A 27,330-nucleotide genomic window follows, 5' to 3' on the forward strand; every position below is an offset into this window, starting at 1 on the left:
TGGCGATGGCATAACTAGAATGCAGGGCAGGGCAAAGAGAAGGCACTGGGTGCCATGTGCGCGGCAGCAGCACCCAGGGACCTGCGGTGAGAGGCCCATCTTGTGAGTTCTTGAAGAGAGCAGCAGAGAGCACTATTGGCTCCAGCCATGCGCACTAAGACAACGCAGCAGGATGGCATTCCTGTCACTGTCCAAAGCGCCCCTGCCAAGACAGGCCACACGGAGCTGCGCAGGGGAACGAGGGAAGCCCAGGCCAGGCGGAAACCACCACGGGCAGGATCAGAACGTGGCTCCTTTTCAAGCTCAGGGTATAAGGTGTGCAGCTTTAATTAGGATTTCCTGAAGTTGTAATTTTCTTGTTATTTTCAGTTCTGAGTCCATTTTGTGTCGATGGTAAGGCTGTGGGAGCACCTCCAAGGGCTCTGCCCGTGCTTCAGTTCGCACAGGGACTACACTCCCACACTGTGATGAACTAAAATCAAAACATAAAGCACCTCTAACTGGCTATAATGGTCCAAAAAGAAGTTCCCCAATCTGGCATGGCTGACACTGTGAGGTGAATGGTCTATACTTACGTCATCCTAAAATGCAATCCATTTTGTATTATTATAACCAATAGAAAAATAGACTTACAAACATAAAAGCATGTTGAAATTCACCAATAAAACTTCATTTAAAACTCCTTATATCCAAACTTCTATTTCTCATTCATTTTAAACCCCAGCCTAAAGGGGCCAGGCTCGGCCTACACCCTCCTGGGCCTATCTCTATGGGGCAGATTGTGGCTTAAAGGGGCCAAGCTCAGCCCACACCCTCCTGGGCCTCTCTATGGGGCAGGCCACAGCCTAAAGGGGCCAAGCTCAGCCCACACCCTCCTGGGCATCAATCTGGGAGCAACACCCTGCCACCTACCTTGCAGACCGTTTCCACGTGGTGCCCTCTCCCGGTCTTAGCCCTAGCTCTCCTGTTACACGTTCTCTCTCCCTTCTTCCCTCGACGTTGCAGACATGGAACACCAACACTCAACATCTTGTTCTGCTTCTCCCTCAAATGATCACTACCTCTCTCTTACTCCATCAAAAACCTTTAGTATAATTTCTTCACCTTCCATTTACTCTCATCCTTCCAACCCAGTCTCTGCTGCTTGCCAACGTCAGAAGAGCCGTCTAATCACCAATACAATTCCTGACTCAAGCCTCCTCTGCCTGTTCACTCACCGTGCTGTGTAAGGACTTAAGCAAGTCTGCCTTTTACAAAGGGTTCACGGTGCCTCTGTCTTCGGTATGATTAAGCAACAAAGTACCTAACAGGAATGGTTAATGAAATGATTGTAAGCATTTTCCCTTTTCTAATTAAAAAAAAAACCTACATAAAACATGTGCTTCTTCTGTTACAAGTTTGCAGAGTATGAACAGCTGCCTAGGTGATAGCAGCATTTTTAGGAGGATTACTCTGCACAGTTTTTATCAGGAGTGTGACTCCAGCACCTGAGGCTGCAGCAACAGCTAGCAACACTGCACAGGAGCTTAGGGTCCACACCCAAGTGCTCAGCGGGCAACTGCGTGGGTACGCAGAGGACACGGGGACAGAAATCCCAGCCGGTGACAGGGGGAGCTCTCTTAGACCAAATCACTTCATGTCTTTGGAGGCCTTTTCACTAGCACACTGGAAATAATAATAAACTATTGTATATGTATAACTCACAAGATTATTAAAATTGATAAAATGAGAAAGTTATTTGGAAATTTTTATATCAAATTATTCAAATGTTTTCCTAACAGCAGGATTTCATAAACTCAGATTTTTAGTCACCTACATAAGGTATTTATTGAATCCAGCAGAAGGATAAGAAATATTGGTTATATACTTGTAATCGGAAGCAAAATCCAGAAAATGTGAACTTTACAAGCAGTGACTTTCAGAAACTTAAGAATGCAAGACACAGGGGTCAGGCCACTTAAGTGATGTTTCTATCCGAAGGAAACCACTGCTCTATTTCAAAGCAAACTCACACAAAACCAGGGCTGCCAGCTACTCAGCGAAAATAACTTAACTTGAACCCTGCGGTCTGTGCAAAGCAAAGGTCTAGCACGAGCTGCCCGTTGATTTTTGTCATAGCGCCTAGGAAGAAGGGCTGGGTAAAAATAAAACTGTTATATAAGCCATGAAAAAACTTGATTCATGTGGCCTGGCAAACCACAATGTGATCTGTTGTTAAGGCACAACATAAAAACTTGAGCTCACAAGGAGAGAAGCACTAACAAAAGAAACAAGCAAACTGAGTTGATAAAAACAAAAGCGCAGCTACCGTCCGCGGCACTTGCCTGTCTCAACTTTGCCGTGAACACTTTGCAGCTCACATCACGGCCGAGTTGTACCTGCCGAATCCTGAGCTGACCATGAAAACAGAGCACCATCCCCACTGCCTGATTTTTCACCTGCTACTTCTAAAGTAGAAGGTAGAATAATAATTTTCTTACTGACACACAAGTTCACATAAGGCTTCATTATGTCTCAACTACATGAACAACATCAAAAATAAATTTACTAAATAAAATTTTAAAAGGACTTTATTATGTACTCACTACTCTTCACGCGTTTATTATTTGTTACTCGAAACTATTCATTCAACATTGGTTTTCTCTAACAGATTCAAAGCTCTGGAAGAACAGGACATGAACAGGGACCTGGGCACTTCCTGCTGTGGCTGCTCAGATAACATTCTTGGCTAAATGAACCAGGGATTTAAAGAATCATTCAACTCTAAGCACCATGACACTCACAAATGAAGACTTCCATTATCAGAATACACATCTCTCAGAAAAGCACTCTTGGAACTAGTCTTTAATAGCATACGTAAATTTTTATTTCTACAGTAAGATACTAACAGAAACTCCATCCTTTCAACATTAAGAAATAGAAGTAAACATATACTGCTTAAAATGACACTGAGCGACCACTACAATTAAAACCAAGTTACAAATCCCCTAAATCACCTAAAAATAAATCATGTTAATTCACTGCAAAGAATATAAATTATTTATTCATCAAACTAGGCAGAGAAAAAAATTTGATATAATTCAATATTTACTCATAAACAGTATTCTTTTTTTTTAAGATTTATTTTCTTTTTATCATAAAGTCAGAAATACAGAGAGAGGGACAGAGGAAGTTCTTCCATCCGATGATTAACTCCCCAAGTGACCACAACTGCTGGTACTGTGCCGATCCAAAGCCAGGAGTCAGGAACCACTTTCAGGTCCCCCACACAGATACAGGGTCCCATGGCTTTGGGCTGTCCTTGACTGCTTTCCCAGGCCACAAGCTGAGAGCTGGATGGGAAGCAGGGCCACCGGGATTAGAATCGGCGACCATGAGATCACAGCACAATCAAGGCAAGGACTTTAGCCACTAGGCCACTGCGCCAGGCCCATAAACAGTATTCCTAGTAAATTTTTCAAACTATCAAAAGATATTTACAAAACGAACTAAAATCTACAGCAAATATTTCACCTAATGAAAATATTTAAAATGTTCCCTGGAGGGCCCGGTGCCATCACCTAGCGGCTAAAGTCCTCACCTTGCATACACCAGAATACCATATGGATGCCAGTTCTAATTCTAGCAGCTCCACTTGCCATCCGGCTCCCTGCTTGTGGCCTGGGAAAGCAGTCAAGGACGGCCCAAAGCCTTGGGACCCTGTACCCACGTGGGAGACCTGGAAGAAATTCTGGGTTCCTGGCTTCAGACTGGCGCAGCTCCAGCCACTGGGGCCAATTGGGGAGTGAATCAACAGACAGAAGATCTCCCTCTGTGTCTCTCCTCCTCTCTATAAATCTGCCTTTCCAATAAAAATAAATAAATCTTTTTTTTTTAAATGTGTCCTGGCGCAGTAAAGTTACCTCCCCCCCTTAAGTCGTAAGATCAGACTATCTGTTAGCAACAATTCTATTCAACGGTGTATAGGAAATCCTAGCCAGTGACATAAGACAAGGGAAAAAAATCAACAGGGCTGGTTGCCTGGTGCATAGAGTTAAGCCTCCATCTGCAGCACCATGTCCCGTAGGGGCACTGGTTGAGTGCTGGCTGCTCTACTTCTGACCCAGCCGCGTTCATGCGCCTGGAAAAGCAGCAGGCGAAGGCTCAAGAGCTTGCGCCCCTGCGCCCTACGGGAGGCCAAGATGAGCTCCTGGCTCTGGACCAGCCCAGCTCCAGCTGTTGCAGCCAGCTGCAGAATGAACCAATGGATACCAGATCTCCTTCTCTCTGTCTGTCTGTAACTCGGGTTTTCACATAAAAATAAATACATAAAAAAGATACAAATAATAAGATTTGCATTAGTTAATGACGTTTGTTCATGCATAAAGCTCTACAAATTACAGAAGATGTAACCAATGAATTTAGGAAGGCAGCCAAATACTCATTGTACAAAATGTTTCTAGTATTAGCAAACTGAGAAAATACAAATTTCATAAATAAACAGCATGAAAAGATCCCACATTGTGTCACATCATGAAAGAGACTAGGATAAGACACCAGCAGGTAATTATGGGATTTACAGATTACAGAACACAAACATAAACACTGTCTCCTGTCTACGGAGGTCAAGTCGGCAGGCTTCGGAGAAAACTGGGCCAACTGAGGAACAGCTATCTGTAGAAATGTAAAGAGCCAGACGACCAAGGAATGCACCAACTCAGCAACAATGCTGCCCGGACCCTGCTGGCCTTCCTGATTTTATAAAGCTACAGTTAGGGAAGAACAGACAGAAAAGCCAGTGCACTAAACAGAGAGTCCAGAAACTGACTCACACAAACAGATCAAAGAAACAGGAGAGAATTGAAGGTTACTTGCTGAAATACAGAAACACTTCATCTGCGACAAAGGCTACAAAGGAGAAGGGGTGGGGGACGCCCTTTTCAATAAATGGCTAACCGTACGGCACAAAAAGCCATCACCTGGTATCATCCACAAACGTCAACTTCAGATGACACAGGTCTAAATGTAATGCCAACTTCCAGAAGATAAGTTCAGGGAGTTCATTGATAACTTTGGAATAAACAAAAAATGCTTTTTTACTACCACAGAGCATACAGATTCATAAAGTATTTCTCTTTTTCATGAATCTAAGCATTCCATGAAGAAAAGCTTAGAAAATGCACTTGCACAGCCCACCTGAGCAACATCACCCAGATCCATCCATACAATATTACCAGCATCCCAGAAGCGCCACACGCTCCCAGCCTCTAGCCTTCCTCCAAATTTGCCTAAAATTATGAATTCACATCTATCAAAACCAACACTGGCAGTTTAAAAAGGGTAGGCCACAAACTCAGAGAAAATACTAAACTTCTTATCAAAAATGTATTTTGGAAAGGTTCTATGAAACAATAAGAAAAAGACAAGCAATCTAACAGAAAGCTGCATTACAGGATTTGAACAGGGGCCAGCAATGTGGTGCAGCAGATAAAGCCACCGACTAGCACCCAGCATCCCACATGAGCACTGTCCCACTGCAGACACAGCAGCAGAGGACGGTACACCCTACGGACGCAGGCGCCCAAGGAGAGACGCGGAGGCGGCTTCGGGCTGCAGCTGCACCCTGGCCCAGCCCTGACAGCATGGCCATCTGGAGAGTGAACCACATGAAGCATCTCTCACCTCTGTCCCTTTCTGCAACTCTTTCAAATAAAACATAAATCCTCAAAAAAAAAAAAAAAAGTATTTAATTAAAGGATATCTACATCCCAAAAGTAAAGACAGCTCCAAGGAAATGCAAACTAAATCTATAACAAAATCATCCTAAACACATGTAAGAATACTTACAACTTTGAAAACTGATGATACTAATAAGGATTTTTTTTAAGATTTATTTATTTTTTTATTGGAAAATCAGACATATAGAGAGGAAAAGAGACAAAGATGAAGACCGTCCATTAATTCACTCCCCATGCAGCCACAACAGCTGGAGCTGAGCCAATGTGAAGTCAGGACCCAGGAGCCTCCTCCAAGTCTCCCACACCAGTGCTGAACCCCAAGGCTTTGGGCCGTCCTTGACTACTTTCCCACGCCACAAGCAGGGAGCTAAATGGGAAGCGGGGGCTCTAGGATTAGAACTGGCATCCATATGGGATCCTGGTGCATGCAAGACAAGGACTTTAGCCACTAGGTTATGGTGCCGGGCCCACTGATAAGGATTTAAAGCCTCTATACACTTGTGACAGAAGTGTATAACTTTATAATCCACTCTGGAAAACTGATAGTATGTAATAAAACTAAACATACACATATAACATGTCCCAGCAATTGTACCCCCTAGATTTAAATGCAAAACTAAAAACAGTACATTCATTCACGCGATATCATAATAGCCAACAAGAAAGAATCCAAAACAAACAAAATCCATGCAGGGAACCAAAAAACCACCTAACATTAAATAAGCACAAACATTCTCATGATTAATAAACTCAAGAGTTAAGGACACAGGCCGTAGCTGTGAACTGGAACGGTGCAATTCTGTATTCAGAGACCAAAAGAGATCTACTATAAATCAAAAATACGATCACTAAGTAAAAAATGTAAAGGACTAGGATCAAAAACTCAAGATAACAGCATGGAAAGTTAAAGGACAATAAAAAGGGAGCAGACACAGTAACACCCGATGACCAACTCGCAACATCTACAAAAAAAAAAAAAAAAGGAAATTTGGAGAGTCCAGGTGGAAAGGAAATTATAAAAAGATACAAGGAAATTTCCCAAAGGACGGGAGTCACTTTTGCAACGTACTGAGAGTCTAGGCAGTGAACAAGAAAAAATGCCTAAAATGTACTGTATCAGTAAATTTTAAAAAAAATCATGAGTAAACTAAACACGGTCAGCAATGGGAAAGACATCTGTGAAGGCAGAGCACGGATGGCCCATCCAACCGCAGCAACACGTCCAACACTCCAGGTGAGAATCTTCACTCGCAGCCCCCACACACACACTGCAGCCCCCACACTCGGGGCCCCCACACTCAGGCTGCAGCCCCCACACTCGGGGCCCCCACACTCAGGCTACAGCCCCCACACTCGCGGCCCCCACACTCACTCTGCAGCCCCCACACCCGTAGCCCCCACACTCAGGCTACAGCCCCCACACTCACTCTGCAGCCCCCACACTCACTCTGCAGCCCCCACACTCAGGCTGCAGCCCCCGCACTCACTCTGCAGCCCCCACACTCAGGCTGCAGCCCCCGCACTCACTCTGCAGTCCCCGCACTCACGCTGCAGCCCCCACACTCAGGCTGCAGCCCCCGCACTCACTCTGCAGCCCCCACACTCAGGCTGCAGCCCCCGCACTCACTCTGCAGCCCCCACACTCACTCTGCACCCCCACACTCACTCTGCAGCCGCCACACTCACTCTGCAGCCGCCACACTCACTCTGCAGCCCCCACACTCACTCTGCAGCCCCCACACTCACTCTGCAGCCCCCACACTCACTCTGCAGCCGCCACACTCACTCTGCAGCCCCCACACTCACTCTGCACCCCCACACTCACTCTGCAGCCGCCACACTCACTCTGCAGCCCCCACACTCACGGCCCCCACTCTCACACTGCACCCCCACACTCACTCTGCACCCCCACACTCACGCTGCAGCACGACCAGCAGAGCTAACTTTCTGACGTGCAAGTTCCCAAATGCTCTGACTCGCATTATTTTTTATTAGAAGTTACTGGAGAGTGTGGTGCTAATTTTGACAGTATATAAGGCAGAGGAAGACAAAAATCCAGGGAAAACATGTGCGAAACCAAAGTCCATAACTAAAGCTTCACAGTAGGCCCAAAAAACCAATCCAGACTGGAAGAGGGAGCAAAGATGAGGCCATGAAAAACCCCAGCAACGCCCTAACTTCAGCACTGGGGAGAGTAACGAGGATATGCTAAGAACGCAAAGCAACAGGAAACAATCCACAACACAGAAAACCTAGAATACAACGAAGATTAAAACAACAGCAACAAAGAACGACAGGAGAAGGAACTGTAACAATAGGGCATTTCTTTGCCCCGTCAGATATTTTCAGTCATAACCATGAAAAACCCTGATTACCCAAACCAACCAAAGCCATGACACAAACACACAGAGCAAGTGAAGAACTATGGACTCGCTTATCACTGGGATTCAGGAACCAAGACCCACAACTGACAGACAAACCCAGGAGGTATACCACGGAGAAACATGCAGGCAATCAGAAAGGAAATTACAGGAACTGAGAATAAATGCTGCTGCAAAAGAAAATAAAGACATAAAAAGCTTATGCACCAAATCACTCTCCTTAAAATACTTAAACAATTTGATCTTTTTTCCTAGCTATATCTTTTTTTCCTAGCTATAATTAGATAAAAACAAAAACTTCAAAAAATGTCACAGATCTCTGTGTATAATAGCCACCGTATCTTGAAACAGACTGGGGAGGGGGAGGTGCAGTAGCATAGCAGGATCATATCCCATCTGTTCCACTTCCCATCCAGTTTTCTGCTTGTGGCCTGGAAAAGCAGCATAGGATGGCCCAAAACCCTGGGACCCAGCGCCCACGTGGGAGACCAAGAAGAAATTCCTGGCTCCTGGCTTCAAACTGGTTCAGCTCAGTGTTGTAGCCACTTGGGGACTGAACCAGCAGACAGAATCTTTCCCTGTGTTTCCTTCTCTCTTATGTTTTCCTTTCCAATAACATGAATTTTTTTAAAGAATCATGTATTATTTTATATTCTTCAGTAGTCCCATATTTCTCTCCATGACATAGCATTCTCATAGTCACCTAAATCTAAGTACTTCATACAGGCACAGCAAAATCAGTCAAGAAAACTCGTCAGGATTTTTATGACCAGCGTAAAACAAAGTCCATGACTCACGCCACTGCTCCCTGCAAGTCCCTTCACTGATCCCCTAGCCATACACCTGTCTTCAGCCCACACACAACAGCCAGCTGAAGACCTCCAGCTATTCACACTTCTGTGCTTTGAAAACCACATTTCTCACTCCTTTAACTTGCTTCATCTGAATTAACTAATTCAGCAAATATACACTAAGCACTGATAGAGTAGAAATAAAAAATAACCAAGATGAAGTTACAATCAAAAATGAAACAAAGACATACTAAGGAAAGACCAAGTCCCCAGCTGAGGAACCAGGCTCTCTGAACAGAGGAAGCGACACCAAGTACAGACTCCAGGAACAACAGCCAACTGAGGGCGAAAAGAAGAGCATGAATTACCACCTGAGTGCACGAGAACAGAGCTCACAGAGGAAGCCCACAACACTTTCATTCTTTAACCATGTTAATGTTATTTCAGCTACATAGTAAAGCCAGTGGAATGATGATTCCTTCTAGGCTGCTGAATTTTGAGGATTGGGACTATGATGGGGCTTTCTGAAAACATCTGGGGTCAGCACAGTGGCACAGAGAGCTAATCATCCACCCATGGTGCCAGCATCCCATACGGGCGAGAGCTGGAGTCCAGCTGCTCCGCTTCTCACACAGCTCCTCGTGTATGACGTGGGAAGGCTGCTGCACCTACATGGGAGAAGCACCACAAACTCCAGGTTCCCGTCTTCAGACTGGCTCAGCTCCAGCTGCGTGTAGACATTCAGGGAGTGAATCGGTGGATGGAAGATTTCTCTATCTGTCTCACCTTCTCTCTGTAAATCTGCCTTTCCAAAAAATAAATATTGAAAAAAAAAAACATATCTATAGGAATCTCAAGAATAAAAAGATCTTGTCTGATTCATCTACTCCATAACAAAAATAACTTCACCAAAAAGATTACTTGGCAACTTGCATTATCAACCTATCTCAGAGACTTTGAGTAAGCAATACTGGAGCCATCATTTTTGCTCGTGTGTATTTTGCCAATGAACTCCTGAATAACAATGGCTGCCCTAGGCATCTCACATAAATATGATCAAAACCTTTACTAACAAAACTGAATCTGAAATGGTAAGCATGACACACCAGGATTTAAAAATATTAATACTGAGAATTGTCTCTGCTGTTCTTTCTCTGTCCGAAGCATGTCCTACATTTTGGAATCCTCCAGCTGAGACGGCAGCCACACATTCCCTCAACTCTCCTACTGAAGATACAGCGTGGGAAAGGAAACTCCTTTCTTAGCATATACAAACTCATCCAGCAAAATCGGTGAGCTCACACGAGGGTAAGGCAAAAACCAGCCCAAGTTTTGAGAATTAAGCCACTAAATATTAACATGCCCTCCCTGAGCAGGCCAGAAAAAGGACAAAACCTCCCAAGATCTGGGTACACTGAGTTTTTTTCTGGGGAGCGAGAAAGAATAGGGGTTTTTTTGACACACGCTTTTCATCTGAGAATAATCTCAAAAATGATACCAAGAGAAGGAAAATGTAAGCCTATTTTTAACACAGCAAAGAATGCGGTCAAAATTGGTCAAAATTCTAGGTTAGCAATACCTCTACAGCCAGATAATTATCCTAAATATAACTACAACATTTTTTTAAATATGTGACTGGATTTGTATAGAAAAAACAACTAAGTTATAGTTAAGATGACCAAAATTTGCGAACCAGTTGGTTTGCAAACAGAACACTGGGGTTTACAAGCTCCATGGAGAATGATCTGGCTGAGAAAAGACAAGGACAAATCCAGTGCATCCTGTCTGCTCCGTGAGATGACTCCGTTCAGGGTGCAACAGTGTTACTCAAGGTCATGTTCCACCTGCTTTATCTTTTGGCATTCTGAAGTAAACTCTAACTCTAAAAAATTTTACTCAACAAAAAAAATCTTTGTGAGAACACAATTTTTAAATCACCGAAAAGCCAGAGGACAAGCTGTTCCAGATGTCAGAAGGCCTCCGAGTGAGCCAAGTTCGGAAGGGCAGGATACCTTCCCTGAGCTGGCGGGTGACTGCTGCTGGTACAGTGGTCAAGCAGAAGGGAAAGGCCCACACAGCGGAATGGCCCGAAGATAACCTAGGCGGTGGGAGGGGCCTACAGGCACATGCAGGTACGCATCTTTGATACACTTACATGGCCCCTGTTGACTCTCTTGGGGACCAACAGTAAAGCAAGTTTAGAACTTCAAATCTTGAGACATCTATAGCAAGATGCGGATCCAATGTGGCTCCAAATATCTTCTGTTTTCCTGGCTCACCTGAAGAGGAAAAAACACTACAGAGGATGTGGGAACTGAATCACTTTGTATGTACTTTCTTCTAGAGCAACTGCTGAAAGTTTTGGCCCAATCCTTTACGAATTCTGGAGATGAGACACTGAAGGACTAACGAAACACAAAACTCAAAAGATGGAGGGAGACATCCAAAGGGGATTCTAAGAGCAAAGACAACCCTCCTGGGCCCAGTGTGCCCAGGCCTCAGCCGGGCGCAGCAGAGGAAGGGGAGGGAAATGCAGACACTCCCTCCACTCCAGCAGCCCAACTGCCACTCAAAACTCACCAAGTACCTCAACTTGTTGTCACAACTAGGGAGTGAATCAGCAAGATGACTTCAAGTTCGGAGCATTTTGTCACAAGTTCCTCCCCTGGATATGTGGCATAATTAAGCATTGGGGAGGCCTTTCAGATAAGTTCTTTCCTAAGCAAAGATTCTGGTGGAATATAGCTCAAAGCATTAAAGAAAGAGGAAAATAAACTGATTTTATACAAAACTGTAAGACACAGGACAACATACCATACGAAGTTTATCTAGCTCTGTTTTTCAAAAGGGGCAGGGCAGATTTTATGAAATTAAAAAATCAGAATAAAAAACTTGTTTCCAAGTCAAAGGAAATAAATTTAAATGACACAAAACTGCATCCGTCATTCCTCTATGAAATGTTACTCCTGGAAAGGTAGGCTTAAAAAAACTAAGTTTAGCAGAACCAAGTCTGTTATGTAATATCACACATAAGTACTAAAAAATATTCCATATTATGACTCGTTTGTTTAATTTCTTCATTTTTCCTTAAAATAAGTTCTTAATTTTGTAATATCCAGCACTCACGTTATTGCCTAAAACAAGAAACAATTTTCTTTCCAAAATACATTCCACTTTATCCAGAATTTGCTCAAATGATGCATTAAAATTAAATAAATAAATAAACAGGCTAGAGAATGCAACGCGCCCTTACCTGCCGCGGCTGCTCGTTCACTCGCTGCGGGTCTGACTTCACCTTATTGTTAGGGTGATTGGTGACTTTGGTTACTGGTTGTTTGAAAATTGACGCTGTCTGTCTAATTGGCAGTGTCGTATTCAAGTCCGGTTTACCCTGCGAATGGAAGTGTCCTTTCATTAACATCACACATGAAAGAAATCACATGAAGCTGTTGCTATCAATTCAATGTTACTTTCTATCAAAAGTACAACATATGTATTTTTATTATAACACATAATCAAATTTATCTCATAAAAAATGAAAAACCTTGTACACTTCTAAACATAAGAAAATTCTCTGCATGAAATTTGTAATTCACCGCAAAATGCTAATGATTTTTAAATAAACAAATATATTCAAGATCGGTTTATTTAAAAGGAAGGAAAACCTCCGGATTGCAATTCCTCCTACATTCTGAGAATGAAAGACAATATCAACAGAGTTGGGCACTAAGACACACATTCTTGATGAACAGTCAGGAGACTGAGCTTACATAAGACCACCCACGTGATCTTCCCTTTTATATGATAATTCCAGAAAACAGAATTCAACTATGTTGGTCAGCACGGTGGCCTGGCAGCCAAGCTTCTGTGGCACCAGCCTTCTCTACGTGTACAAGCTCGTGTCTCAGCGGTTCCACTTCCGACCCAGCTCCCTACTGATGGCCTGGGAAGGCAGTGGAGGATGCCCCAGGTCCTTGGGCACCTGTACCCACACAGGAGACCCAGAACAAGCTCCTGGCTTCAGACCAGGAGGGTCCAGCCAATGTGGCCATTCTGGGTGCAAACAGCAGATGAGAGACTCCTCTGTTTTCTCTCTCCTTCTTTCTCTGTAACTCTGCCTTTCAAATAAAAATAAATCTTAAAAAGAAAAATGTGATAAACTAACAAGTTCAGGTTGAACATACCTAACCCAAAACTCCAAAATACACAACTTTGCCTGAGCGCAGACACAAAACAAGTGGGAAATCTACCCTGAAAACACGAGTGCATGGAATCACTGCATGGAATCACCCTCAGGCCGTGCGTACCAAGTGCATACGCAACGTAACAAGTGCCCTCCGTCTGGCTCTTTTCCCAGAGATCTGATCATGTTTGTGCAAACATCCTGAAATCCACAACGTACACAATCCAGAGCAACCATTCTAGAGAACGGATACACAATCTGTGTTTGCTATTTTTACAACAGATATCACATTTTGAAAAGATTTGTTCTATTTTTATTTGAAAGGCGGAGATACAAAGAAAGACACAAAGAGGTCTTGATTTTTTATCTGCTGGTTCACTCTCCAAATGGCAGCAACAACTGGAGCCGAGCAGATCCAAAACCTAGAGCCAGAAGCTTCATTCAGATCCCCCATGTGGGCGCAGTGGCTCATATAGTCTTGAGCCATCTTCAATGCTTTCCCAGGCCACAGTTAGAGAGCTGGTTGAAGCGGGGCAAGCAGGACATTAACTGATGCCTATACTGGATGCCAGTGTTATAGGCAGAGGACTAGCCTGCTACACCAATACTCCGGTCCCAATATAAACTACATTTAATGCTTCTAAAGATCATATGTAAGACTGAAGTGTCAAAAAGCCTTCTAACTTAATTTATCAGCTTTAAACAACAAATAAAATGTAAGATATGTTTGAAAAAAAATGTACAGAATTGCTTGTAAGTTCATTTTAACATACTAAGAACCAAAAAGGGGGGGGGGCCAGAAAAATCAAACTTAAAGCAACTCTGTGTGCTAATTCTGAATCCTTCCCCACAAAATAATTAAAATCATTCTTTCTGGAAAAAAAAATATATATTCTCATTTATTTTTATGTAGAAACATTCTCATGTTGAGTTTACAGGATATCTGATGAACCGTTATCTTCAGTAGTTGTTCTAGAATAGAAATTTCAGTGTCAGTTGGCACACTCGGAAAGAAGCAATTCTCGAACCTCAGCCGGCACCAGAAGAGTCCAGAAGACTCAGGCAACGCAGTGGCCTGGGGCTCAAGGAGCCCAAGCTCGGGCCCAGGAGCAGGCACTCTGCTACGGCTTCAGGTGCTGATGCTGCTGAGCGCGGGATCACACCTGCTGAAGCAATGCTCAAAACCAACTAGGAGCAGGTGGACCAAAGCCAACCCCTTCATACATACTGCTCAGTTTTCAGTACCTTCAATAAAGATTAAGCCAGCATCTACTAATCCAGGCTTCAAGTAAAATCCAATCTTCAAGCTTCTCTTAAAAACAGAAAGATCCATAGATACTGGAATTGATTTGGCAATAATAAGCCATGAATGATTAATTATGGCTGATCATTAGAGGTGTCAGGTTCAGAACATTCACCATTAGCTCACTCTGGCATTACATGTGTGGGCCATCTAGCCACTGAGTTTGTGACCTTTACTTAAAAAATATTAGCATGCCGTGCTGGTGTGGTGGCCTAGCAGCTAAAGTCCTCGCCTTGCACATGCCAGGATCCCATATGGGCACCAGTTCTAATCCCGGTGGCCCTGCTTCCCATCCAGCTCCCTGCTTGTGGCCTAGGAAAGCAGTCGAGGACGGCCCAAAGCCTTGGGACCCTGCACCCGTGTGGGAGACTCAGAAGAGTTCCTGGCTCCAGGCTTTGGATCCTAGCTCCAGCCGTTGTGTCCACTTGGGGAGTGAATCAGTGGAGGGAAGGTCTTCCTCTCTGTCTTTCCTCCTCTCTGAATATCTGACTTTCCAATAAAAATACAATAAAGTTTTTTTTAAAATGTATCAGCATGCTTAGATATGGGAGATCACTCCTGGACCACTGCCTGCGTGGCCAATGCGGGAGGCCACAGGCACACGGAACACCATGTTCCTGCAAGAACCCCCACAATGGTCCTGGCTCACTGAGACCTCAAACTGGCCTGATGATTGGTCTGCACCCCAGTTCTCGTCTCTACCTTGGACAAGCTATGCCAGGACGTCCTGGATAAGCAGCTCTGAGAAGCTGGTGTGCTCCCACCTTGCCTGCCAGCCACAGGTAGTGTGTGTGACCTTCAACTAACCCAAAGCCACACGTGGTGGACCTGACCTGCAGCATTCCTGTCAGGCATGCATGTTGTACATGATCTGCGACACGACTGGAGGGTCCAGAGACAGACATACCTTCTAGCCAATTACACAGTCTCTGTTGGGTGGCAGGATTGTCAAGACGCCCTTCTGCCCTTCCCTAACCCTTTAAGTTTGTGCTTGCTTTACAATAATCGGACACGCTCAATCAGATGGCCTCTGGTGGTTCGTGCTGCTGAACACCGTCGCCCCACCCCCTCACAGTGGTCTGGGGGCCTGCTGGCCAGGAAACCCCCGAGGCCTAGAAAGGTAGGCAACATAATATACTAATGTGACAACTGTCACAATCAGTGTTATTCAAACATACCATCACCCTTTCTCCAACACTTAAAATTCTTATTTATATGAAGTCTTCATTTGTGGAAATTGAAATTAAGTTTATTCATGCAAAATTTTTTAAATTAACTGCTTCTTCAGAACATATTTTTCAATGAATTTTTGTTTGGGCTTTTTTTTTAAGATTTTTTTTTTGAAGGGCACAATGACAAAGAGTTCCCTCCTGGTTTGGGAATGAAAGCCAGTGCACTGGTTTGTGTCCCCGCTGCTTCGTTTCTAGTCCAGCTTCCTGGTAATGCACCTGAGAAGGCAGCAGGCAATGGCAAGAGGCCCCAAGACACAGCTGGGCTCCCGTCTCCCATGTGGCAAAGCCAGGACCCAGGGACTGCACCCAGTCTCCCTACTGAGTGACAAGAGTGCAGCACAAAGTAAGCCTGGACACAGAACGCAGCACGTTCTGAATGTTGTCTTGCTCTGTTTTGGATTAACTTTTGTGCATAATAAAAAATTAGAAGAGTTGCTTAAATTATCAATCAATACCTGTAACTGCTACCATCTAATGAGTGTATTCCTAAGTGGCAGAGACATCATGCAGATACACTCATTCTGCGCATGCCCCACTACTTTTTCTCTCCTGCCATTAACTTGTGTCATCTAGTGAGTCAGATTATTGCTAAGTGGCACAGAGCAAGACAACATTCAGAATGTGCTGCGTTCTGTGTCCAGGCTTACTTTGTGCTGTTTTCCTTTCTTAAAGATTTCATTCATTTGAAAGACAGTTACAGTGGCATAGAGAGGGAGAGGGAGAGAGACTCTGTTCTCTTGGCTGGCCCACTCCAAAGGCCTGTGTTTCCCACGGGGGTGGAAGAGCCCAAAGACTTGCAGGAAGCTGGATGGGAGACAGAGCAGCTGGAATTCCAGGTATTCACACACATAGTGGTCTAACTCATTTCATCAGAACTTTGCCCTAAGGAGCTGGCATTGTAGTGTAGCAAGTTATGCAGCTGCCTGAAACACCAGTAGGCCACATGGGCACCAGTTTGAGTTTTCACTGCTCTACTTCAGTTTAACAGTTACCATGCCTGGGAAAGCAAAGGATGACCCAGGAACCTGGGCCCTTGTGCCCACCTGGAAGAAGACAAGGCCCCCAGCTCCCGGCATCGGCCGGCCCGGACCCAGTGCTGAGGCTGCTCTGGAAACACTGCCTGGAAGACACCTGTCTCTCCTATTTCTATAACTCTGCTTTTGCAAATACATAAATCTTCAAACAAACCGAAAAAATGCTCCCAAATATTTTTCTCCCCTTTTAAATGACCTAGAGGCCCCAAGACACAAGCTTTTAAAGATTAAGTTTGCATTCCAAAACAGTATCATGCAAAGCTGAGTAATCTGTAAAGCTGGACTAACTGGTTTTCCCAGAAACTGTCGCAAAAACAATAAATTTTATTGCACATTCCCCCAAGGCCAAAGAGTCACTCACTGTTAACTCATGTCCCGTTTATACAGGTTTTCCACCATCACCTCATGAAACAGTAAAGAAACGTCATATCCTACCGAAATCTCTAAGATGAACACAAAAACTGCATAGCTAAAACATCTGAGCAATAACCAATTTTTTAAGACAAAGCAGCTGTGCAGATTTTGTGCCCAATCATCTCTAGTTAAAAGAGGACTCACTCCTGATTCAATGAAGCGTGAACCCAGCTCACCCAAAACACAGAGACTACAAAGCTACTTCAAGTCTGCAGATGACTCGTGACTCTAATAGAATTTCTTTGGATTAAAACTAATCATTTTGCCAACTCACATTCTATTTTCTAAAAATGAAACGTCTTGGGCCTGGCACGATAGTGTAGTGGTTAAAGTCCTCAGCTTGAACATGCCAGCAATCCATATGGGCGCCAGTTCTAATATCAACGGCCCCGCTTCCCATCCATCTCCCTGCTTGTGGCCTGGAAAAGTAGTTAAGGACAGCTCAAAGCCTTGGGACCCTGCACCCATGTGGGAGAACCAGAAGAGCTCCTGGCTCCTGGATTCGGATTGGCTCAGCTCCAGCCATTGCGGCTGCTTGGGGAGTGAACCATCAAATGCCTTTCCGATAAAAATAAATAATAAAATCTTAAAGAAAAAAGAAACATCTTTTAAAACAGAATTTCTTGTTACTGCCTGTTTTTACTTTCAGTGAGCAGCGTGAAGCTATTAAGTAAAGTATTAACAAATAAATGAGTATCTATAATACGCACTATGTATTTTCATAGCTGAAAAATGAAACCTAGCAAGCTAAATCCTGGCTAGCACATGTTACAAAAATCCACTACATAGTTTAACAGTTTTTAAATTGTATACATTGTACTAAGGAAAAGCATATCCTTTTTTTCTTTTTAAGATTCATTTTTATTGGAATGTCAGATATGTCAGATAGAAGGAAAGACAGAGGAAGGCCTTCTGTCCACTGAGATTCACTCCCCAAGTGGCCGCCACAGCCAGAGCCGACCGATCCGAAGCCAGGAGCTTCTTGCAGGCCTCCCACATGGAATAACATCTGTGAACTAATGACTCCTTCTGGAATTTGATAGATAGGTACTTAAAACTTCACATATTCAAACTTGAATTGTTTTCATCTACTCACTGTAAATACTTTCCCTAGGTTTATCTCAGTAACTACCACCCAATCCACACACTCAATCTAAGAACCAAGACCTTAACACTGAGTCTTCCATGCCAAGCTCCACTGGCCTGTCAAATCCATTTTCAAGAGAATCTGCCCATTTCTAGAAGGTGACGTAAACACTTTTTCTAGAATAATATAATATGCAACCACTGTCTATACCTACAATGTCACGATACTCTTAAAGAATGGAAGCAAGGACTTTCGACTGTTGCTGAAGGACTCGATTACTGTAATGTTATGGGGGAAACAACCGGGGGCGAGGAGTGGGCTGGCTGCAAGGGGGATCCCTGCACCTACCCAACCGGGGGCGAGGAGTGGGCTGGCTGCAAGGGGGATCCCTACCCAACCGCATCAGGAAAACAACCAACCAACCTTGGGTATTCGATAACTCGAGTTATCGAGTGTCGGGCTAAAGCCAAGGCTGACTGCCTTTGGGATGGGAAGTAGCTGCAACTGAGCTGCACCCTTTCTTAGAGTTGTAGAAAGACAGCAGGGTTGTTTTTTTTTTTCCCCCTTTTTTAAAATTTCTCTTCTTATTCCATGACACAGTCCCATAGGCTCTGGGACACAGGGCTGTCGTAGCACTCAGACCACTCAAGCAGCTCACCAGCTTAACTGCGCCTATCTTACGTCTATATTTTTTGTTCTTCAAGATAATAAATTTCTGTGATTTAAGACATCCCTACATTTCCATTACTAGCTATCTAAGAAAAATCCCAACCAATATCTAGAACTGTCTATTTATGGAAGTCATCTACCATGTAATGTCAAATATTTATGTAATTAGGGTGATTTAGGATTATTTTAGAAACAAATTTTAAAATAACAGCAAACTACCAAAGAGCTCAACTACATATATTTAAAAATTGCAACCAATAGTGCAAAATGAGCACATATCCTACTTGATTTATCAAGGCTTTTTATTTGATTCTTTACCTTTTTGAAAAAGTTAAACATGAAAGGGTTCCTAATAATAAAACTTTACGTATCAAAGACAAAATTATATATATGCACACACACGCACATATACAAACAGAAAACATGGCACGCCATTCCACATTCCCCAGGTCTTCCCTGGGACTGTCCAGGGACTCTCAGTTTCAGAACCTCCTTGCCTCTCTGGCGTTTCTTCCAAGCTGGCCAGTTTCATATTTAAAGGAAAACACAGTGACAACGTGCTCCTGGACCACCCGTTCTCTTCTGAGCACTGTCCGCTCTTCCACCCCCATCCAAGTTTCTTAAAGCGTAATAAAGGGTTGAAATGCACACGAGGATGTTTGTAATTCAACATGCTCACACACTCCCAGCACACGCAGTCATTAACTGTCTTCTAAAGAGAACTGGGGCTGAGGAAGAGCGGAGCGGGCTGTTCTTGCTAAATATCTTTTCAGTATGTGTACAAATTATATGATCAAACAATAAATTATAATGTTTTAACTTTCAGAAGAGCAAGCACATTTTGTTTCTACATTCAGACTTTCTGGCATTCTAAAGCAGGCCGTCTGATCCTTTCCAGCCCTTGAAACCAGCTAGATACAGTGCCCAAATTGTTTTCTAATGGATATACAAAGCTGCTCCTCACCTTGACTTTATACATTTTTTCCTAGGTTTTTACGTCCCATGCTATTGATCCTCCTGTTCCTTTCTGTGAGATTCTTCTTACTCTTCCAAGATCCTATTTCTAAGACAAGCCTTGTGGCACAGCATGTTAAGCTGCCAGTGACAGTGACACCCTACCTGGGCAGCAGTTGGAACCCTACCACTCATCTCCCTCCCTCTCCCTCTTTCTACCACTCTGCCTTTCAAATAAGTGAGTAATAATTCTTTTAGCATTTTAAAAAATTCAGAAGCATAACAGAAATACAGTTTTAAAAAGAAATCAAAACTTCGCTCTGTGATTACTCAATTAAAATCAGATACAAAAATGAGGCTATGTCCAAAGCATTCACATACAAAGCTTGAGAAGGAAATGAAATCAATCTCCAAAATGATGTATGTACACCTCTTTATGTACTAGACATTTATTACTACTACAAACTGCAATAAGGAAGGTACTGAATCAACTGTGAAACAACCATCGTTAGATACTTACCCCATGCCAGGCTTTAGGGAACACGAAACACAAGCAAAAACAAGGGCAGGCCCTTGTTTTTGCGCAGGCACAAACCCCCAGCCAAGCACCGGGAAGCTGCAGGCAGGGAGGGAGTGGCCTGGAGGCGCAGGGCAAGCTTCCCTGGATGCCCTGAGGAGGAGCTCACCGGGTGCAGGGGAAGGGGCAAGCGCATTCCAAGCAGAGCAAACAGCACATGAGCAAGCAGACTCCTGCAAGGGCATGCGACGTGCAGGGCGGCGGGCGGTCCAGCGCAGCTAGAGCAGGAAGGTGCACACACACTAAAGAGATGAACCAGGTGTCGGCTTTTAATGAACCAGCAACGTCAAGTCAACTTGCACATCACAATTAATGTAGCTAAATGGTTAAATGGCAAAAAAATAGGGTCATCTGAAAGCAGTCTATCCACTTTACACAGGTAACTATCCTTGCGATAAAAACCTATCAAAAAGTAGTTTTAGAAATACACATCTTAGAAACAATGCGGTGGCGTGGCATGCCAGGCCTCCACCTGCGGGCTGGCATCCCAGGTGGCTGCCAGTTCGGATCCCGGCTGCTCCGCTTTCCATTAGCTCAGTTTCAACTTCACCATGGCCATTTGGGAAGTGAGCCGGCAGATGGAGGATCTCTATGTGCCCTCCCAAAAAAGAAAAAAAATTACATATACACACACAGCCAAACTCGTGGTAACCTGAGCTCTCTTCTGCCATTATCTCGTTTTCATCTCTTTGTGACCTATCACTCCAACTAACCAGTTAAGCAGTGCAGAGGTAATTCAGCCTTCCCCTCCTACTGTGCCTCACTAAACCGGGAAGCTGCAGTGCCCATATGGAATCAGTGCAAGATACTGATGTGAGCACACAAGGCATTCTGACCTCCAAGCCCATTTCTAGAAATTAAACCACTGTGTGGTATCATGGGTTAGCCCTCTATCTGCGATACCAGCACCCCATTTGAGTATCAATTAGATACCTGGCTGCTCTACCTCCAATCCAGCCCCCGGCTAATTCTCCCAGGAATGCAACAAAAGATGGCCCAAGGGCCCAGCGCGGTGGCGCAGTGGTTAAGGTCCTCGTCTTGCACCCCCGGGATCCCATATGGGCACCGGTTCTATCCCGGCAGCCCCGCTTCCCTTCCAGCTCCCTGCCTGTGGCCCGGGAAAGCAGTCGAGGACGGCCCAAAGCTTTGCGACCCTGCACCCGCGTGGGAGACCCGGAAGAGGCTCCTGGCTTCGGATCGGCATAGCATTGGCCGTTGCGCTCACTTGGAGAGTGAATCATTGGACGGAAGATCTTCCTCTCTGTCTCTGCTCTCTGTATATCTGTCTTTCCAGTAAAAATAAAATAAACCTTTAAAAAAAAAAAAAAGATGGCCCAAGCGCTTGAGGGCCCCAGCATGCGTGTGGGGGACTCAGAAAAGGCCCGTGGCTCATGACTTTGACATGCCATTGCCCTAGCCCTTGCAGCCCTTTGGGGACTGAACAAGAAATGAAAAGTATCTCTCTCTTTCTTTCTCTCTCTCTCTATATATATAACTCCTTAGCAAATAATAAATCTTGAAAAAATATACTGCAGAAATTAAACCACTATAAAACAAACTATTAAGCTGAATTCAAAATAAAAACAAGCCTGAAGCAGAGATCTCAGACCCTTCAGAAAAAAACAAAGCAAGCAAGCTAAGCTTTCTAAACTGGCCACCAGGTAGCGCTGTTCACCAAGGTTGCTTTGGTGCTCAGGGAAGTGACCAGGTAAGAGGTGTGGGCCAAGGGCCAAATGCTTTAACTAGATATTTGCATATGAAACCCATTTACTATTCACAATAAAGCCAAGAGAAATTTTTATTACCTTATTTTTTTAAAGTTGAAAAACCTGAGGTCGTCAGAGGTTCAGTTACCCATTAGCTCTGTGTAATAAGCAGGGCTACTTCCCCAAAACCCTTCCCACTCCAGGATTGCCTCCAGGCTCTTAAAAGGGACACAGCACTCCCAGGGACATGCGTACAGCAGTCCTAGCCCAGCAAAGCAAAGGCCACCGTCCCCAGCACCAAGCTTCCCACAGTCAAGGGGTACAACAGCGGGGCAACACACACAGCCTGCGGGAATCCAGAGGAAGAACTAGCTTATATATGTCTAGCTGTCCTTGGCAGAAAAGATGCTTTAACACAATTAAATTAGCATCGAATTCAAACATGACTGGCTTGAATTGTTATACCAAACAATCCAATAAAATGAAGAGCTAACAAAAAGTCTCCAAGCACAGCATTTAAAAGAAAACACCACACCTCAAGAGTCACTGGACTCAACATTATCAAAAGCCAACGCATGACTTTCCTTAAATCTGAGAATTAGTTAAAAGACAACATATGTGGTGAAGATACTTGCCAAATTAAAATAATGTCTTTTCCTGGGCAACAGAAATACTTAAACTCAAGTGTACCATTAACACTGGCAGACAGTCCCGGTGGGTCAGAATGTCAATGTGTTGGCCTTTTTGTACGTTATATTGGAAAGCTTTTCTGACTGCACACTAGGTCCCTCTGTTGCAGACTGTCAAACACCACAAGATGCACCAGACTTGCAGTTCACAAGGCTCTGCGGGCCAGGGGGACATTCCACGGCAACACAGACACTGTCCACAAGCTAGTCAGTAAGTCAACCCACCTTGTTCTGATTGAGAGGATCGTTTCGCAGTCTTTGTTTGTTCTTCTGTAATTTACTAGGCATCATCTTTCCAGTTCTGAAATCGAAACTGCTGAGGTCCACGGTGTTCCCCAGGTACCTCGCCAGCTGAGGCTTGCTTCTGAACTTCTTCCCACTGGGACTGCAAGAAAGACAAGGTGAATGGTACAAATGGTAGTAAGAGCTACTCTACATCACTACCTCACTTCTGCTTCACACCTTGCTTTCCCCAGTTACTACAACAACATAACTTCTTCCGTGTGTGCATTTTTAAAAGTACTCAAGTCTCCAACGAATTCCCTGGCTCCTCTCAAAGAGGCGGTATGTCAGCTAGGCGGCACGGGCCTCCCTGCGGCCAGCCCCGCAGCACATCAGTCACACAGATCATGCTGCTGAGACGACGCTAACTGCTCCAGGGCCCACACATGAGCATCCGCCTTACAGCCCTTCTTTCCAACTGACTGCTGAAAAGCTCTTCCGGCAATCATTAAACATACATAATCCAGGAATGACCACAACTTCAGAGTAAATCCATACGCAATCACTAAGCTAATTTGGATTCACAACATTTATCACAGAAATACATTCTTTCATTGTGACAATATTCAAATGATCCTAAGAACTCTTGCTTTAAAAAAAGCAAACTGAATGCCCCAGTCTCATCTAATAACACACCTAAGCCAAAAGTGCCAGAACAGTCAATGTGGTGTCACCAGGAGGAAATGGCATCATTTGAGCACGCCTCTTCAAGAAGCCAACATACCATGTTTGGAACTTTACCTGGCACCCAATGACCACAATGCAACGAAAATATAATTCAACCAGAAGACAGAAAAAAGCTGGGAAACCAAGCAATAAAATGTCCCTTTGGAACAATCCAAATTCCCCCAGGTAAACCACAGTAAACACCCCACATATATCCAGCGGGGCGCTCTGCTCTCAGGGATAAGCGGAGAGCTGAAGATGTCACCAACATTCCTTTTCCACAATTACATGACAAAAACACTCCGAAAGCAGCACTTGGTACAGCAGAATCCAGCAGATGGAGAGAACATCCAGTTAGCACCAGCACGTAACCCAGCAAACCAGACAAGCACGGAACAGGCAAGAGGACACAACAGTGTACACAAGATTCCATGGAGCTGCCTCAGACAATCTGTGGAAAAATGTTATGGAAAGATGTTTGTTTTGGTATAAACTGAGACTGAGGCACTGGTCCTTTTGTAAACATACATTTCCTGTGAATTTTTAAGATTCTTGTACAGCAAACTTCAACTCCAATGCTAATGTGTATTTTTAAATACACTCAGTATCACAACACACTAAGACACTTTGAACACTGGCCTAAGCCTGAGTCACCCCTGCCCACCATCACTGCATCGCCCAGCTGATCTGGACAGCCCACCTCTGCTCATGACAATCCCTGCCACCTCGGCCCTAGAACTGCAGCCCAGGGGGCCACACCACAGTCCTCCCCTGCTTTCATTCGGAGAACCATGCTTTGATTAATTCAATGCTAATTTAAAAGTGCAAAAAATTCAAGAATCTGAACTAGGAAATATCTCCAAGGTGGGGCCAGCACCAGGCCTTAGCCACGCCTCGTTTCCACCTGTGGCACCAGCATCCCATACGTGTGCCGATTCCCGTGCCAGCTGTCCACTTCTGATCCACCTCCCGGCGCAATGCCCCTGGGAAAGCAACACAGGAGGACCAAACGCTTGCACCCCTCGAACCAACACACCCACGTGGGAGACCCACAAAAAGCTCCTGGCTCCTGGGTTTGAATCAGCCCAGCTCCAGCTGTTGTGCCCATTTGGGAGTGAACCAGCATATGGAAGACCTCTCTCTCTCCCCTCTTGCTGTAATTCTGCAATTTGAACAAAAGCAAAATAAATCTTTAAAAATATATATTTTCATGGTGAGTCTGTTGTACTATACATGAAATACAACTAGTACTAGACGACCCAGGTTAATCTGAAGACCTGGTGAAGATCACTATCGTGCCACACACAACCACAACTGATTTCATTAGGCTACACGAGCCAAAGCTTTGCATAAATATTCCAGTTGCTTGCTATAAACAAGACTGTACTAAACGAACTGATACAACTCAAAACTGAAATCACCACAAAATAAAATGACAACTCCCACTCAGCTATTCTAGTCCGAGATCTCCCCAGTCCAATCAAGTCAATCAAGAGGACCTATTCAACACACCAGCTTTCAAAAAGATAAAAAATATTCAAGTAGCAACTTTTTCTTTTAAGATCTATTTACTTAGTTGAAAACCGAAGTTAAGGGACAGAGACAAAGAGAGAGGAAGGGAGGCGTTCCACCTGCTGATTCGCTCTGCAGAGGGGCGCAAGGCCAGGTTCAGACCAGGGGAAGGCCAGGAGCAGGGAATGCCCTCTAGGTTTACCACACGGCTAGCAGAGGCCCAAGCCCTTGGACCACCTGCCACTGCTGTCCCAAGCACACCAGCAAGTGGCCTTTCAAATACACACTTTGTTTTTTTGGCTTAAATAGCTGTTTTATAAAAAGCGATCATACAAGTTTGTGATATGGATTAGCAGTTATCATGGCTTAAAACTGTTCTTGCAGGTTTTGTTTTTGTTTTTTAACATTTATTTTATTTGAAAGCAGATTTTTTTTTTACCATGCACTGGTACATTCCCCAAACAGCCACCATGACCAGAGCTGAGCTGATCTGCAGCCAGAGTCCAAGAATGTGGGCCATCCTCCACTGCTTTCCTAGGCAATGAACAGAGGGCCGGTCCAGCAGAACAGTCAGGACAACAACCAGTCCCCAGTCTCTGGCACTACAGACAGAGGATTAGCCTGATAAACCACTGCACTGTCTCCTGTTGATATTAAAACTCAAATGTAGGGCCCAGCGCGGTGGCGCAGTGGATAAGGTCCTCGCCTTGCATGCCCGGGATCCCATATGGGCGCCGGTTCTAATCCCGGCAGCCCCGCTTCCCTTCCAGCTCCCTGCTTGTGGCCCGGGAAAGCAGTCGAGGACGGCCCAGGGCTTTGGGACTCTGCACCCACGTGGGAGACCCGGAAGAGGCTCCTGGCTTCAGATCGGCATAGCATCGACCATTGCGCTCACTTGGAGAGTGAATCATCGGATGGAAGATCTTCCTCTCTGTCTCTCCTCTCTGTATATCCACCTTTCCAATAAAAATAAATAAATCTTAAAAAAAAAAAAAAAACTCAAATATAAGGCACTTATGACTTTTAAAAAAGATCTTACTTTGCTAATAAACTAAATCAGCAATCAGGTAAAAAGGTGGATGCTTTAATTATCAGCATTCCAAAACAAAGGTGGATCAACTGGCAACCAATAACTTCATGGTGATACCAGATCACAACCTCCGATCATGGGACAGGATTCCATGAAGCACCTATCACGTGGGATAGCCGTGGGACACGACAACACATACCATCTCATCCCGACGTCACTGCGGGGCAGGCACTGCAGGGAGAAGGATCCCCTGTGGGTGCTGGTTCCTGTCCAGGCTGCCCTCCCGGGATCCAGGTCACAGGGAGGGGAAAGCAGCAGGGAAAGGCTGAAGTCCCTGTGTTCCCACCACCCACGTGGGAGACTAAGATGAAGTTCCTGCCTCCAGGACCCCGATGTTGCCTACACAAAGAAGAAGCCAACAGACGGAAGACCTGTGCTTCTCTATATAACCCTTTCAAACTGAACAAACCTTTTTCTTTCCCAATGATTTATTTTGTTTTATTGGAAAAGCAGATTTTACAGAAAGGAAAGACAAAGATCTTCCATCCACTGGTTCACTCCCCAAGTGATTACAACAGCCGGAGCTGAGCCAATTCGAAGCCAGGAGTCAGGAGCCTCCTCTGGGTCTCCACAAAGTTGCAGGGTCCCAAGGGTTTGGGTTGTCCTCCACTGCTTTCCCAGGCCACAAGTAGGGAGCTGGATGGGAAGTTAACTAGCTAGGATATGAACCATCACCCATAAGGGACCCCAGTGTATACAAAGCAAGGATCTAGCCCATCATGTTGGGTCTCAAAATTAATAACTCTCTAAGCAAAGTTAGTAGAAGCCATGTTTTTTTCCCTTATCTGCACTAGCTTGTACACAGTACTTTATGGAGAAACAACCCAGTTCGCCCAGAGTCCTTTAAGCCCTTTCTCTGCAGACCACAGCAAGCACAGATGCTGAAGGCCCAAGGGAAGAGTCAGGCAGGAATTCTGCTCCGGGGATCCACACCAGGCTCACAGTGGGAACCGATCCCAGCAGGAACATGCTGAGGACATCAACTTTGTCCTCAAGAGGAGTGACTAAGTCACAATGTCTGCCCTCCATCGTGGCTGCTCCGG

General features: G+C 44.6%; 1 protein-coding gene across 1 annotated transcript in view; it reads right to left on the bottom strand.

Moving 5' to 3' along the window:
- The window catches only part of MBD2 (methyl-CpG binding domain protein 2), a 51,997-nt gene that overhangs the window by 11,134 nt on the left and 13,533 nt on the right, over positions 1 to 27,330 (bottom strand). Inside the window, exons 2-3 of the mRNA XM_040985016.1 lie at positions 22,963 to 23,122; positions 12,143 to 12,280 (exon numbers count right to left, since the gene is read on the bottom strand). Coding sequence (XP_040840950.1) covers positions 12,143 to 12,280; positions 22,963 to 23,122 — 298 coding nt within the window. The remainder of the gene's footprint in view (positions 1 to 12,142; positions 12,281 to 22,962; positions 23,123 to 27,330) is intronic.

The sequence above is a fragment of the Ochotona curzoniae genome, unplaced genomic scaffold (genome assembly GCF_017591425.1).
Source record: "Ochotona curzoniae isolate NIBS_2020 unplaced genomic scaffold, NIBS_Ocur_1.0 contig_43, whole genome shotgun sequence".
NCBI classification, from domain to species: Eukaryota; Metazoa; Chordata; class Mammalia; order Lagomorpha; family Ochotonidae; genus Ochotona; species Ochotona curzoniae.